This window comes from Strigops habroptila, chromosome 22 (assembly GCF_004027225.2).
Source record: "Strigops habroptila isolate Jane chromosome 22, bStrHab1.2.pri, whole genome shotgun sequence".
In the NCBI taxonomy this organism is placed as follows: domain Eukaryota; kingdom Metazoa; phylum Chordata; class Aves; order Psittaciformes; family Psittacidae; genus Strigops; species Strigops habroptila.
Window position 1 is genome coordinate 2,064,041 of NC_044298.2, and position 16,247 is coordinate 2,080,287.

A 16,247-nucleotide genomic window follows, 5' to 3' on the forward strand; every position below is an offset into this window, starting at 1 on the left:
GAAGAGTGCCTGGTACCTCCTGAAGACCATCAGAAGAAAATTAATGTGCTTCTTTAATGAAGCGCAGAATAATAAATCACATTGCAACAACACGTGGGGATAACAGCAAGGGGGTCCATTGGGGAAGCAAACACCAAATTCATGAGTGTGTCTTCAAAATAAAGAAAGTAACATTTCAATGTATGCTGAAGATACAAATGTTAACAGGGTTCTGAAATGCATCCCTGTTTTTTTGTTACCTCTGTTTACTATCAACAAAAAGCATGTTGTCTGTTCTAACCACACAGGCTGCAGCACTCGGGCTGCAGCGTGCACAGTTACAGCTCTATGCTCCAGCATTCCTGAATTATTCGCAATAAGAAGTTCATTATTAAAGATATAATCACAGTAATAAGTTCATTATTAAAGATATAGCCCATATGAATTTATGCTAGGGAAGAACGTTGATGATACGTTGGCTTGACAGTGCAGGAACTCCGATGGCACCGAGCCAGTGATATACTTAAGCAAATGCATAACTTGAAGCATTTAGAGAGTGACGTTGATTGTATATAGATCACTTCAAATAAAGTTAGATACTGGCTTCAGTATCCACTGAAGCAAAGCCCTCACACTTCAGTGGGCAGCTCCCCACCTGCCGCCGTCTCGACTTCCAGGAACCTCCACAGCTTTATGGGAATTTAATCCTCAGCCTCCTGCTTGAGGCCATCCCCGAGGGATGAAACTTGTGCCAGCTTGAGAGGAGACTAACAGAAGGGACATAAACCACAGAGATAAGGAATAGTTTCATGAAGTGTCTCTGCCATTACTAAAAGTATCTTCTGTTTGGAGACAGCCACTGAAACACGCTGGAACGTCGCTGGCGATCAAACATGTTACATTGTTATGGATGGTAGGTTTCAGTCCCATAACCACACCACCAGTGTGACCGGCCCCAAAATATTAAAGACTACCGGGCAAAGGTGGCAGCCTTGGCTCCCGGCAGCGCCGTCAGCCTCCGAAACAGCCCTGCAGGTAAGCCATCAGCACCTACAGACACCAGTAACGCCACTATCCCCACCTACACCCACAGCCGGCAGCCGAGACCGCGCGGCACCACCAACCCACGGCCCTGGCGAGCCCACGGCACAGGGAACGCTCCCAGAGGCAGCGGCTGCCAAAGGCACGGGGAAAGCCAAACAAGCCGGGGACAACGCCTGCTGCCGGACTGACCGGGGCTGGACACCAGCGCTGAGGCCAGCCGCCTCCCAGCCTGGCAACGGAGAGGCCGAGCCCTCTCCCGCGGCCCCCGGGGCCTGGAGGGCGGCCCTGGCTGCAGGACAGCCCTGAGGGAGGCGAGGGCGGGGGGCGGGCGGCGCCCCTCGGAGCGGAGCGGCGGCGATGGCGGCGGGGCGCCAGGGGCCGGGCGGCGGCAGAGGCGGGCGGCGGCAGAGGCGGCCCCCAGGCAGCCGCGGCCCCGCTGCCCGCCCCGGGGCTGCCGCCGGAGCGGCTCCTCGCCGCGCTCCAGCTCCCGACAAACTTCATCAGGGCCAAGCAGCCGCGGCCTCCCGGTGACGTCACCGCTCCGCTCGCCAATCCCCGCGCCGCCCCGGGGCCCAGAAGGAAATGACGTCACCGTATTCCTCCGCCGGCCAGGTCCCCTTTTTTTGTGTGTGTGTGTGTGTGCGGCGCCGCGCGCGTGTATCCGCCCGCCGGGCGCGCTTTTTTCTTCTCCCCTCGCTGGGAGGGGGGGGGGGGTGGGGGGGGAGGCGGGGGGAGGGAGCCACGCGCAGCCGCCCCCGCGAGGACGCGCGGAGGGAGCAGGAGCAGAGCGATCCCGTCACGCTCCTCCCGCCGCGGAGCGCCGCGCTCGGGGCCCCGGGCTCATGCCTGCCCGCCCCCCGGTGCCGGTCTCGTCTCCCGCAGAGCGGCGGAGCGCGGCGGGGGCGCGCGCGCGGGGCCCGCTGAGAGCGAGCGGCGGCGGCGGCGGGAAGGTGAGGCGGCGCGAGCCGTTATCTGGAGGGGGGGGTGTACCGGGGGAGGGAGGGGAGGATCGGTTTGGTGACCGTTGGAACCGGTTCGAACCGCCTGGGTCTGGGGGAGGATGGGGGGGGGTTGAGGAGGGGGGGTGGCCGGGCCGGAGCGCGCCGTACACAAAGCGGCGGCGGCGGGAGGAGGAGGAGGGAGGGCTCGGGGGTGCCGAGGCGGGGGACGGGGAGGAGCCGCGGCGGGTCCCGCTGGGCGGCGGAGCGCACCCGGCCGCCGCTCGCCCGCCCGGCCCCTGAGGGGAGGCGGAGGGATCCGCGCACACCCCCTCCGCCGCCGGGGGGGGGGGCGGTGAAGCGGTACCGGCAGCTCCCTCCGCTCCCCACCCCCCCCCGCGGCGGGGCCGCCGCACAAACCCCGGGCGGCGCGCGGGGCCTTCCCCCGCCACACGCGAGCCCCGGGGGGGGCGGCCGCATCCCCCCGTCGTGCCTTCCCCTCCTCTGTCCGTCGGCTGGTGCTGGGTGGGCGGCCATGTTGGGCACGGGGATTATTTTTCTCTCTCTTTCTTAGCCGCCACAATGCACCGAGGGTGGGTTTTGCTTCCCTTCGCAGGAGAAATGCCCTTCTCGCCCCTTTCTAAGGGACGCTAACGGCGGGGGGAGCCTCCGCCTACCTCCGCGGAGGGTGGGAGCCCCCGTTGGCATGCTCGTTCTCCACCTTAACAGAGTGGTTCCCCCTCTCCATTACCTTGTTGTCTGAGGCCGAGGCGAGCTGGGCTTGCCAGCCTGCCCTTCTCCTCAGCGGTGGGCTCTGCCTGCCCTGCTGGCTCGCTGCTCCCTTCGGTGGCATCCTCTGGTGACAAGTCAGCACCTCGGTGCCGGGCTCCCTGCCTGCAGCCCCAGTAGGTGTAGAGGGGAAAGTGTTCATTTGTTTCCTGGAGCTTGCAGGCCTTCTCCCTTATGCTTCCCTGCATGCCCCGTCCCCTTACACTGACAAGAAACCCTGGATCACTCCCTTCCCTTGGCCAGTGCCTTTTCCCTGGTAAGCAGTGAGCCCCAGCGCACCGTTGCTGGGTCAGGAGTTCAGCTGAGCGAGCTCTTCTGGAGGAGGATTGGGATCACTGGAAGACTTTGTGCAGAATACCCCACACCTGATTCTTCTGGCTACAGATACTAAAAAACCAGATGTTTGGTACCATCAAGATGTTTGCCCGCCCCTTACGGTAGTCCTGCTCTTCTGAGCATCTAGGGAACCCAGGCTGCTGCATCAGGGCATCCTCACTCTCTGGTTCTCCCCTTGGCTGGGATGTGACATAAAGCATGTGTGGAGATGAAGGAGAGGCATGAATCCTGCTGCCCAGCACCCTCGTGGAGAACATGCAACACATGACAGCACATAGAGCTGTATTTTTATTAACTTGGCAGCAGTTGCAGCTGTTGCCAGGACAGACCAAATGGGGCAGGAGTGAGTGGGGGTAGAGCATAGGGGGATATGTTGCTTCTTTTGGGAAACACTTTGCAAGGATATACGCGTATTCCCTGCTGTGTTTCTGTGTGTGACTGTCTCATAGCTTCAGGTTGCTGCAGTTGTTAATTTTTACCCTTGAACGTGAAGCCAGGCTTGCTGCATGCACATCTTGTTTTCAGTTGTACAATTACTGGCTGTCCTACAGGGTTATTCACCCCAGAGCTCGCTCTCTGTTGCTGCTTTAAGCTCGGTCTGGGTGCACAGTTCTGCAAATGTTACTTACAGTTGGTCTTGTGTCTGTAGTTCTATATAGTTATGGTTTTATGTGCCCCATCCCCACAGCTGCTTAGATTCTGTCAAAGAACCGCCAACTGTCTTCATGCAAGCAGACCCACATCCACGCTGACATGAGGAGGGTGCTGAGTGCTCCAGTCTCCTCACAAAAGAGCCAGTGCAGAAACGTAGCTACAGACACGCTGTTGGCCTCTAGAAGCTTCAAGGTAGCCCCATGCTCACACAATAAAAGTGGTTTGTTCTCATCGCTCTGCAGTTCAAACTCAAAGGTAGATAACAATCGTTATAATTGAGTGTGTAATAATACATTTTAATTAGTTGGCATCACACACTTCAAAGCCTTTAATAAAACATATAGGGCTTTAAATGATAGCATTTGTAGGAAGTGTAATATGTCTTTTGAAATTACTTCAGTACCAGGGAAGTCAAATCAACCACATCAGTCAACAACAAGTAAATTTACCTTGGCCCGAAAGATGTAGCTGGTGAACTCTGGCACTGAACTTGCACAGGGCCTTTCACCTCCTCTCTTCCTTCAGAGGTGTTGCTCATGATGAATGGCCATGCAGCCAGTGATGAAAACATCATCCCGTGTGGATTTTCATCACTTAGATTGTATCAGTTCTAGGCAGTCATTAAAAGCCACTGAAGAGCATTATCTTTTTTTAGGGCAGGGATTGCAGCATGTCTTGACAGCAGAAACCTTTACTGTAGGATTCATTTGCACTTAATTTAACCTCGTCAGGTTTCTGGGTTCTTCAGAAGTTAGGACGTGCTCCTCAGTGATAAGTGCACAGTACCAAGGGTAACAAGGCAGCAATTGTGTGGGGGTTGCATGTTCACCAGGGAAAGCCAGAATGGAGAGAAAAAGATAACTTGGACAAGAGAAGTTGATTTATGCATTAATTTCTGTCCTAAAGTGTGCGTTCAATCATCTCCTCAGGCTTATTTGTAGGTCTCTTACAGACCCTCAGTCTTATATTTTAGATTTCCCGTTTTCTGGACTGTCAGGAAGGGAGGAGGTTGTTTTATAGCAAGTGCTGAAGAACACGTAAGGGTCAATCAATGCATATTTTTTGAAAGGGCTGTTGATAGTATTCTAACCATCCTGCAGTTAAATCTACAATGGCAAATCTAGACTGGCGTAAAAACTGACAAACCACTGGAAAGAAGGATCAAGAAAGTCTATGTGCTTGGTGCTCAAACTGTAATAATCTGGGACGTAGTTTGTGCACAACCCACCTCTGCTTTTCGTTGCAGGGCAGAGCAGCCACATGCCCATTGCAGTGGAGTGGAGGGATGCAGCGTGGCCAGGGTGTGTTTGTGGAGTGGAGGGATGCAGCCTGCCCGGGTGTGCTTGTGGAGTGGAGGGATGCAGCGTGGCCAGGGTGTGTTTGTGGAGGGATGCAGCCTGCCCAGGGTGTGTTTGTGTAGTGGAGGGATGCAGCGTGGCCAGGATGTGTTTGTGGAGAGGAGGGATGCAGCGTGGCCAGGGTGTGTTTGTGGAGTGGAGGGATGCAGCCTGCCCGGGTGTGTTTGTGGAGTGGAGGGATGCAGCCTGCCCGGGTGTGTTTGTGGAGTGGAGGGATGCAGCCTGCCCGGGTGTGTTTGTGGAGTGGAGGGATGCAGCCCTCCCGGGTGTGTTTGTGGAGTGGAGGGATGCAGCCCTCCCGGGTGTGTTTGTGGAGTGGAGGGATGCAGCGTGGCCAGGGTGTGTTTGTGGAGTGGTGGGGTGCAGCCTGCCCGGGGTGTGTTTGTGGAGTGGAGGGATGCAGCGTGGCCAGGGTGTGTTTGTGGAGTGGAGGGATGCAGCGTGGCCAGGGTGTGTTTGTGGAGTGGAGGGATGCAGCGTGGCCAGGGTGTGCTTGTGGAGTGGAGGGATGCAGCCTGCCCAGGGTGTCTTTGTGGAGTGGAGGGATGCAGCCTGCCCAGGGTGTGTTTGTGGAGTGGAGGGATGCAGCCTGCCCAGGGTGTGTTTGTGGAGTGGAGGGATGCAGCGTGGCCAGGGTGTGTTTGTGGAGTGGAGGGATGCAGCCTGCCCAGGTGTGTTTGTGGAGTGGAGGGATGCAGCCTGCCCAGGGTGTCTTTGTGGAGTGGAGGGATGCAGCCTGCCCAGGGTGTGTTTGTGGAGAGGAGGGATGCAGCCCTCTCGGGTGTGTTTGTGGAGTGGTGGGGTGCAGCCTGCCCAGGGTGTGTTTGTGGAGTGGAGGGATGCAGCGTGGCCAGGGTGTGTTTGTGGAGTGGAGGGATGCAGCGTGGCCAGGGTGTGTTTGTGGAGGGATGCAGCCTGCCCGGGTGTGTTTGTGGAGTGGAGGGATGCAGCCTGCCCGGGTGTGTTTGTGGAGTGGAGGGATGCAGCGTGGCCAGGGTGTGTTTGTGGAGGGATGCAGCCCCCCCGGGTGTGCTTGTGGAGTGGAGGGATGCAGCCTGCCCAGGGTGTGTTTGTGGAGAGGAGGGATGCAGCCCTCTCGGGTGTGTTTGTGGAGTGGTGGGGTGCAGCCTGCCCAGGGTGTGTTTGTGGAGTGGAGGGATGCAGTGTGGCCAGGATGTGTTTGTGGAGTGGAGGGATGCAGCCCTCCCGGGTGTGTTTGTGGAGTGGAGGGATGCAGCCCGCCCAGGGTGTGTTTGTGGAGTGGAGGGATGCAGCCTGCCCAGGATGTGTTTGTTCCTTCCCCCTAAGCCCAGTCATCAGCCCACAATAACCTCTCTGGAGCTGTTGCAGCAGTTCCCATGCAGATTCATTGCTCTGTGTGCTGGGTGTTCCCCTCTGCTGTGCTGCTGGTGTGGCAGCCCTGTATGAGGTGAATAAAGCTCCGTGTGAGACCTTGCAGGAGTCACCTGTATGCTGGAATTTGTTAGTCACAGACTTCTGGAAGGTGCAAGGCCCATCTGTAAATTTCATAAACTGTTTCCTCGACGTTTGTTCAGTCCTTCATCACTACTAGTCACCTGTGTCTGCGGGTTCCCCATGGGAGGCAGTTGGGACTTTATTCTTTAAAAAAGAACAGCAATATTAGCATGGTCATGCTTTGTGCTAATACTTGATTGATTCTCACTGCATAGTCACTTGGGGTTTTACATTGTAAATTCACATGAAGATGCAGATTCTCTTTTGAAAATGTCAGTGAGGCTTTAGATTGGGGTTCCTGAAGGCCTGGTGTTATCTCTTAGGGTTAGGATAGCCATTACTTAAAGCGACCTAAAAACACTTGTGATGGTGGGAGCATAAATGTATTCACATCTGGAGTTCCTTCCTAGCTGGGGAAAGGCCACATGAGCAGCTCAGCTCTAGGCTGGGGAATGTGAGGTGGAGCTGAGGCTGCTCTCTCCAACCTTCCAGTACTTGATCCGAGCAGGGCTGAAGGATTTTCTGCTGTTGCTACAGCAAAGTGTGTGGCTGTGTTTGTACCTCTGCAGTTAACATCCTGCCAAGGGAGGACGTTGGGAAATACTGGGATAACAGCCTCTGGCCCTCCTCTTTGTTCTGTCTTCAAACAAAATCCAGCTCTTTGCTTTACCGAGTCACCTGGCTTGTGGAGTACACGTTCATTTCTGACCTGCTTGTGTGCCCTTAGGACTGATTGTGTTACAGATGATTTCCCCCAGTAGGAGAAATCGGGCCACCAGTGGGGCCCTGACAAGTGCTGGTTTATTTCTACTTTTTTTGAATCAAAAGCCTGAGAAAGAGAAGTTTGTGTAGCAGGAGTAGCACATCCAGCACGTGCATCCTGGAGAACACTGAGCGAGAACCATTCATTTGAAGTCCTTTCTAAAGACGTGTGTGTGTGTATATACAGTGTATGTATGTCATAACTTCACTGCTTTGTGTCACATAATACCAAGCTGTGAAAGAAACTGTAAATATGTCACACACATCTTTTAGAGACGACTTCAAGGAGCACAATGAGCTGCCGTGGTCTGCAGCTGGTGTAGAACCTGCTGCCAGAGATGCTTGAGAGGATGGAGAGCACGTGGGAGCCGGTGCTCTGCGCTCGCATCGCTGCGTCAGGGACATGACCGAGTTCAGACTCACACTGTGGGCGCTGAGCCCTTTGTTTGCCACCTCGTTGGGTGGAGGAGCTGCGCTCAGTGTGCATCGGGTTTACTGAGAGGCTTTTGAAGGTTGAAAGTGCCAACGAGCTTCCAGGCCAGAACACAGGGGTAGGTCCATTCTACCTGCTCACTCGTTTTCTTTTGGGAGAATAATGACATGCTGTAGGGATTGTATCTGACTCCTTTCTAACGATGTGAAAGTGGCTCACTGATAAATAAATTGGATCTTCATTTCAGCTGAAATTTGGAATCTACAAGGGAGACTTCTTTTTCTTGTGGCGAGGCATAGGAGAAAAGGAGATGTCCTTTTCATGACAGGGTAATGTCTCTAGTTGTGTACAAATAAACCATCGTTATTGCTGGATTTCCCCCTGTGATGGTGATCACGTTGAGCAGAGAACGCAATCAGGTGGCCAGCTTTTCACAGGAGAGTTTAATGGCTGTTGGCTTTTCTCCCCTGTATGGCAACAGTGAGCGGGAACCACATCAGCTGACGACAACTGAAGGCTCCCTATCTTGCAGTTGTGCCAGTTGTATTTGTGTAGGGCTGATGTATGTTGGCTCTTCCTCTGGAGCTCTTCTCCCATTTCCAGCTAAAGGGGAGAGAAAACACTTTTCAGTCTGAAAGGCTGGTTCCTTGATTTCTTGGTTTCTTGCAATGTGTCTGGAACACTTCTGTATTTTTCTTTTGTGATTCTTTTTTTTTGGCATCCGTATTTTCAACCAAGCATCTGCCAGCGAAGTGCTGAAGAGCTAAATGTAGAGTATTTATCATTGGGATTAATCACTTTATTGAGCAAAGGCTTCTTACATACAAAAATATTCAAGATCAAAGCTTTGAAAAACAAAGCTGTTACATTATAGAAGAGAGGAGACATTTTCTTAGTTCAGTTCATCTGAGCAGATGAAATACTATGTGCATAATGTAAGTTAGTGTCAAAAGAAGCTTGTAACTACAGTCTCTTTAGCATTTTGTCTTTGCATCTTTTGAATAATGATGAGGTGTTGAATAATATATTTGTGCAACGTGCGCAGAGGCTTCCTCTGGTTGTGCCCTCCCCGGCCAGCGTTGGTGAATAGAGCAGGTTATGGATCCTATTTATAGACTGCCCATCACTACAGCATCAAGGCCCTGCTACTGTCTGCGGGCAGTAACATGATTCCAGACAAATAGTTACTGTTGTGAGTGTCACCAGCAAAGAGCAGCTTTGTCCTGGAAGCTTCACGGCATCTTTTTCTAGATGTTTCTGTGAAGGATGAATGTTGAAGATGATGAATTTGTAGCTATTGATCCCTGGTAATGGCTCTCCGTTCAAGTTCGGAGTGTGGCTTGTGTGAGATTTACTAAGGTCTTGTAATTATGACAATGTTTATGTTAACAGGCAGAGAAGATAATATTTCAGGCTCTTTGATTGTTGCTGTCCCCTGCTAAGCAGATCTCTAGCATAAAGCTGTACCTCAGAGCTTCATTCCTGGAAATTGAGTTTCTTGCTATTTGTCATTTCAGAAATGATTTTGGGATTTCTTTTTTGTCTTTTGTGTTTTATTGTTTTGTTTTGGGGTTTTTTTTAGTGCCTTAAGTCACAAGTTCTTCAATTTGAGCTCTTCAATTCTTGATTCCACCACAGATGTAGAAAGAAAAGCAAAATCCCTTCTAGATATCTTGATTCCCATTCACTTACAGTGCAGTTGAGCTTCCAGAATAAGGCATACTGCTTAAAGACTTTGAAATGTGATATTGAGGAGAATCAACATTTTGCGTAAACATTCTTTGTAAGGGAGGTTCAGAAACAGCCAAACCCTGAAACGAGGCAAAACTGAGCCTGGGATGAAGTTCCTCCCAGCAGCTTGTGAGTTGTCAAAGAGTGATTAGAGATGTGTGTCTGTCGATCAGATCTCGGCACAGGAGTGAAAATCAGCTTCCTGGAGATCTTTGGTGGTGACTCCACCACCTTCTGAGAAGAGATGTCCTCCAGGACCCTTGAGACTGTTGCTGATTGTGAATGATCTTGGGTTTAATTCTGGCTTGATGGTGTGAATGTTTAATTGAACTCTTAACTTGAAGCACTTACAGATTTACTCATTGTTGAGGTCTAGATTAGATGCGGTCCCGGGAGAAAACACTTGACTTTCACTGTTGGCAGATCCATGAAAACTTGTGACTGTGCAGCAGTGCTCAGGAGAGCAAACTAAGTGGGAAGATGTGTAAATAGTGAAGCAGAAAGTAACACTGGGAATTAGGATGTTGGAAGGTCGTTACACTAACAGTGGTGCACTCCTTGCTTAGGAGATCGCCTTTGTTTCTGCTTCCTTATCTCACAAAGATATCACCAAAAGAGAAGTTTGTGAGAGGTGGCAGGAATGAGAGGTTTATCCATGAGGAGAGACAAAACAGGCTGGAGTTGTGTCTTCTCTGAACAAACATGGCAATGGTTATACCCAGGAGTGAGTAGTGCAGAAGAGGTGAATTGGGTACTTCGGAGATCAAGAGAACATTTGCTGGACTCGAAGGACAATAACTATGGCTATAAGTGCAGAAAATCCCTTTCCTGTTTATCTTTTATCCCTTTGAACTAGTTGCTAAGTGCTTGTCATCCTCCCTCTTCCTCTGAGGACAGGAGCCAGGGCTGTGGGCTGTGGTGGAGGGGTTGGCTGAGGGCAGCCAAGGGCTCTTTGCACACTCACACCCACATTTTTACTCATTGAGGCTTGGATATTCAATCTCTGTCATGTACTGGCAGTAATCTGGGAATGTTCAAAGCCTTGAACAGGACAAAACCCATGATTCTTCCTTCTTTCAATCACAGTTATTAATTAAATTTTTTTTTTCCTTTGGAATACTGGGAAATAAAAACACGAGACTTTTTCTTCTAAGGAATGACTTCTGCTGCCTGGCAAACACAGTTTTCCAATGAAGGTTTATCTTCTTTTCCCTTTGCAGGATGGCGGACACGGACCTTTTTATGGAATGTGAGGAGGAGGAGCTGGAGCCATGGCAGAAGATCAGTGATGTGATTGAAGATTCTGTTGTTGAGGATTATAACTCAGTTGATAAAACCGCTGCGGGTAATTAACTGTTTGAGTCCAGAATTCCTCCTGTTATCAGTGTTCAAGAGCAATGGCAGTGATGGGCCACATCCTGTCAAGGAAGCAGTCTCATTTGATAGCTTGATGCAGCAAATGTCAAGTTCTGTGGTTGTGAACAGAGCTCTGGAGTGCTGGGCAGAGCTGATGTGGTGCTGCACGAGGCCAGTCCTGTGCATGAGGAAGCAGCTCAATTCTCTGTAGGGTTTATTGCAGGTGCTGGATGCGTGGCCTGTTTGAAAAGGGCTTTGCCATGAGACTTTAGCCAAGTTACTCATGTTCTTCAGCCAAAGTAGTAGTTTTCTTAAAAGCAGAGAACTGATAATTTAAATAAGTGATGCTGTTTCTTCTATCAAGTGCTTTGGTACATCTCAGCAGTCAGTGGGGACTAACTTCCCATCCTTCAGCAGTTTGGAAATGCCTGAGGAAGTCAGGTATTCAACTGGAGAATTGCATTTCCCGGGTCTTAACTTACGTAATCAAACTAGTGAGATTAAAGCTAGTTTACTATTACTTATTTAACCCATGATTTGATAGAATTGGTTTCAGTTGGGGTTGTTTTGGTCTGGGGTTGGGGTTGTTCTGCCTATTTCCTGCAGGAACCATGCTGGATTTGCCCTCGTGCCGTGCTGTGGTGTTGTGTGTTGGGATCTCTTTGTGCTGCAGTGCAAGTCTGCCTGTTAAGGAGGGTTTGTAGAATTTCTTAGTCAATGTTTGATGAGAGACTGCTAATTTTTATCTGAAGATCTCAGAGGTGTGTTTGTCTGTGTTGGAAGAGAGGAGAGAGGGAAATGACCTTTACAGCCACGAGAGTGACTTTCCAAACAGGCACAACTTGGGAGGTGGCAGCTTGGTCAGCTCTGTCAGGGCTCTATGGGTCAGGGTGAGCTGGATGACATGGGTTATATTTGTGTTTTCCTGATCTGCTGGGATGGAAACAGACTCTGTGTGGTCGGGATGATGCTGTTGGTTGTGCTGTGTGTTCCTGGTCGCTGTCATGTGGCCGTTCTCCTTCACTGAGTGATAGACTTTTAAATGCTTTGGGGTGGATGCTGTTAGGTGAAAAAGCATGGAACCATGCTTGGTTTTGCATAGCTCTGGAGCACTTCAGTTCTTGTGGTGGAGTAGCTTCTCCTCTACATTGCAGTGGTGCAGCAGAGGATAGCTTGGCGCTTCAGGACCAGTGCAAAGCAAAGCAGTGTGGCCTTGCCTTTCCTGAGTACTGGATTTGCAGAGTCCCTACCAGCTCCTAGGACGTGGCTTTGCCTTGCAGGGGAATCCTTTTGGGCTCGATGCCAGCCAGGATTTTGAGTGGCAAAGTGCCACAGGGACATCTGGCACCTCTCTGGTCCCTGCAGTCTCTGCTGGCCCAGTAACTGAGGGTCACATCCCAGTTTAAGTTGTGACTGTGTGGAATGCTCACGGAATGAGCTGTGTCTGGAGCTGTCCCAGCTCTCAGCAATCTGGTTTTTACGCTCATGGCTGTTGTCTTGCATCTTGTTTTCCATTCATTAAAAAGACAAGTTCAGGCTGAGGAAGACCCATTAAATCTGTCTGTTCTCCCACTATAAGGTTTTGTTGGGGTTTGGGTTGGTTCTTTTCTCTCTAGGATGCAATTCAGTTATGAGCAAGTCTGGAAACCTCAAATTTATCCTTTTCTTAAATAACAGCACCCATGTTGGGAAGTACCTGACTTTCAGGACAAACACAGGCTTGAATTTCTCGTGAGGTGCGTTATACACACACCATGGGTTCTCCTCTGAATGGGTGGAGCACAGGCATGTACCACACTGCCTAGAAATGACCCAAAAGCCAGGAAACAGGATTTCCAAGCTAAAGATGGAAATATCTTTTAGCTTATCTTATTCCATCTTTCTGCTGGATCCAAATTTTTCCCTGCAGATTAGTTTTAAAATGTCTCAAATAGGACATGAAAGGAAAAATTACTGAAAGCTAAATATATTTGAAGTGACGCTCGGCCTAATTTTTTCTTTCTTTAATTTCCTTTGATTGCTTTTAGCTGTACCTGTATCCCACTCAAACCAGTTCTTTATGTTCCACAGATGTGCAGAGCTGGCTGGTATAACATACATGTCTGTCCTTGTATCCAAAAAAGCACTGTTGTTGTTGGCAAGAGATGAGCTGGGTGCCACATGGCACATCAGCCTGACAGCTTGGCTCCTTGTTAATAATTCCTCCATCAGATAAAAATATAACTTACATTCCTGCCATTCTTTTCACTGCAGGAATCACAAAGTGCTTTTTGTCCTGAAAATATAGAAACTATAGAAGAAAAATACTGTGCTTCTGCTTCACATGCAGCAATCACATAACTGTGTGTGGTTGAGCCAGGCTGGGATGGGAAGTGGGAGAACTCTGTCCAGTTTCAAGTGCTGCTGCACCCGTGTGACCGGCCGCTGCCCTGTGTCCCTCTGCCCTCAAGTGTACATCACAGTTAGTGCCATTTTTGCTCTTCCACTTGTTAACACAGATGGTGTTTGTTTGCACCAAGCTCAGCTTTGTCATCCAGGGAGTGGTGTTAGGGCAGAAGCTTCTGTTAGCTCTGCTCCTCGTCCCTCTGGTGTCTTGGAGCAGTGCTGGACCTGCCATCCCGCCTGGAAATGCATTCAGAGAGCTCAGGAGCCATCGCAAGGTGCTTCTGCTATAAAGGGTGGAAGGCTTCTCAGACACCTCCAAGCCTGTGTCCCCAGGCCCCAGTAATCCCTTCTTGGGAATGCCCTGGAGAGCTAACTCCACTTGATGTCCAAATCAACTGCCATCGAAGCCTGAAATGTTGCTCCTTTTCACCCCTCAGCTACTGGTGCTGGCTGCCCAGGGCCATTCATTGGCAAACAAAGTCATCAAGGTATTGAATCCTCCCTGGCTATTTAGTCTACTCTTCTTAAGGCCTGAGTGGACCTTTGTTGGTGCCCAGGTGTTGAATTTAAAGTCTTGGTGTTGATGTGCTGATGTCCTACCAATTTATCACTGACTCTGATGTGGATTGTGTCAGTGGTGGAAGTCTCAGTAGTGGTGAGCTCCTTAGCAATGGTGTACTGTGCTCTAACTTTGAGGTCCCTATCGTGGCACCTCGGTAGTTCACATGCAAAGTAACTTACTGATAGGCCCAGCACTGGCATTCTTCTCTAGGAGGGTCATGCTGTTGTGAAGTGCACATCCCTGTGGGAGTTCCTGGAGGCTTTGTCACTCCAACCTCTCCTATGAACAGCCAGGGCAAATCTGACAAGGAATGGCTTCTCCTTTACAGGAGAGCATCTCTGCTGTGCTTAGTTGAGAGAGAGGATAAAGAAACTCCTCTTCTACACATCTACCTGCCTTCCTGGTAGCACACTGGCAGTCAAGGAGGAGTTCAAGGAGTGTAGGAAGAAGCATAGGACTCGCCAGAATCACTGTGTCCAGGACCACACGGGCTGTTCAGGAGGTTCACTTCATCAGCTGGCATTTAGGTCTAAATCACCCTCCTCCAAGAAGCCAGTTAAACCATTTCCAGTGGGCTACCTGGACAATCATGCATGGAGAGGCAGGAGGAGAAGAGAGAAGAATGTAACTTGTTCTTTCCCAGCAGCTGATATCTGCCATGGTCTCCTCGTTCTGCCGTGATGAAGTAGTGAATCTCTGCACGTCTGTCTTGGCCAGTGAGTGTAAAGTGCTGCAGGATCTGTGGAAACCTTACAGACTTCCTTGGAAGCAATCTAGAGCAGTACTGCATGCTCCTGGACAGGCTGCTGCAGGGTGCTTGGCATTCTCACTTGTGAGAGTCTACCAAAGCCTGGGAAAAGAGAAAAACTGGGCATACAACTGTGTCTGTCCTGGCCACACTGAAAAGAACCTGCAGTTCTGGTAAGGAATCAGAGTATTTATATATGCTTCTGCTATTGTTTTTTCTAGTAATGACAGTGTTTCAGGAGACCTGCCATGTCCCTGCTGGAGAAGAGGGTCAAAATCGTTGGACTGATTTGACCAGATGATCTTTGTCAGCCGGTCTCAGCTTTAAAATGGAGCTTAAAGTCATCTTTTGTGTTTCCAACTAGTCCAAGTCTGCCCAGATTCTCTGTGGATTCCAAAGGAGCACCAGCAGGAGCTGGAAACCGCAAATCATCAGAGCTTCAGTCTTCAGGATTTCCCATGGAAGTTCCATGGCCAAGACATTTACAGACACAGACTTCCAGTGCTTGGCAAAGCTTTGGGGACGACTCTGTGCTCCTTGTTAGCCAAGTAAGGTCCTTGAGGCGCTGAGGTGAAAACCATCTGCTGATGCTCTGGATTTGGGCCTTCACCTGGTACTAAGTGGGATGGAACCGTTTAGAACACGATAGAGCTATCCAGAGAGTTTGGTTTTTCTGTTTCCTGAGCTGCTTTGATAATCACCTTTTGATATTTTTCATATTGTGAAGGGATTACCTCTGAATTCTTTGGAAGATTGCGAGTACCATCTGTTTGTCTCTTAATTTTCATTGACTCCTACCACATTTTTACTGACCCTCTTCAGCCACCGGGCTCAATAAAGCAGCAAAGGCTGGAAACGTGTCCTCTTTCCACTTGGGACTGGAGGCAGCACGCACCCACTTCAGACAGCTGTGGCTTTGTGCTCGTTGGTTTGAGCCTCAAGAAGACATTGGTCCAAGACAGGCTGCGAGCTTTCTGACACCTCAGCATTCCCATGCTCTGCCTCCGTTTCCCCTCTCCTCCCCATGCTCTGTTAGTGGGAGCTGGGGTCTCTTTTCCAGCAGCCCCTCGGCTGTCTTAAGGTGCTTGAAAAAGTGAGGCAAGAAGCAGTGCAGGCCCAGCAGCTGCGTGGCTTGGATCTGAACCTGCTGGTGTCTTCCATCACCCATCACACCATCAGTGTTTCTGCCTGGGATCATCTCCATGCAAACACTTGGATCGTACACCCTGAGGGCTGCCAGCCAGCAGCATCGACACTGCCAGGGCAAAGCATCTCCCATCCAAAGGAGCTGCCTTGGCTGTGGGTCAGAACATTTTGGTGTGCAGCTGCTGGAGGTCCACAGTTCCACAGGAAACATTTGCTGTTGGGGTACAGCAAAGCCTTGCCTCTGCCATCAGCAGTTTCAGGAATGTCGGAACATTTTGTAGGCCTGCAACAAGCTGGATGTTGTGTCAGTCTCGTGTCGCATTATGCTGCAAATCTACGGTGGGAAGATTGTGGTGGGGCTTCCTGGATCCCACCTCCCTCTGCCAATTGGAAGCCCTTTGTCCTCAGGACATGGATTGTAGTAATAGCACGGTGGACATGGTAGTGCATGGATGCAAATACATGAATGAGATAAACTGAGTGGAGAAGAATGGTAGAGAGGAAGGAATTGAAGCCGCCTTCAATTCTGCTCATTTTCTGGAGTTGAGTT

The 16,247-nt window shown here is 50.6% G+C and overlaps 1 protein-coding gene across 9 annotated transcripts in view; it reads left to right on the forward strand.

The window, feature by feature from the left end:
- Nucleotides 1-1,637: 1,637 nt before the first annotated feature.
- Nucleotides 1,638-16,247, forward strand: part of POGZ (pogo transposable element derived with ZNF domain) — a 28,469-nt gene continuing 13,859 nt past the window's right edge. For 4 of the 9 annotated variants that reach the window (XM_030473887.1, XM_030473889.2, XM_030473890.2 and 1 more), the window contains exons 1-2: nt 1,638-1,973; nt 10,721-10,845. In XM_030473887.1, the coding sequence (XP_030329747.1) occupies nt 10,722-10,845 (124 nt within the window). In that variant the 5' untranslated portion in view covers nt 1,638-1,973; nt 10,721. Of the gene's footprint in view, nt 1,974-3,774; nt 3,933-10,720; nt 10,846-14,446; nt 14,725-14,915; nt 16,130-16,247 lie in introns of those variants that run through there. The other 5 variants (XM_030473888.1, XM_030473895.1, XM_030473893.1 and 2 more) reach the window with 5 other exon arrangements.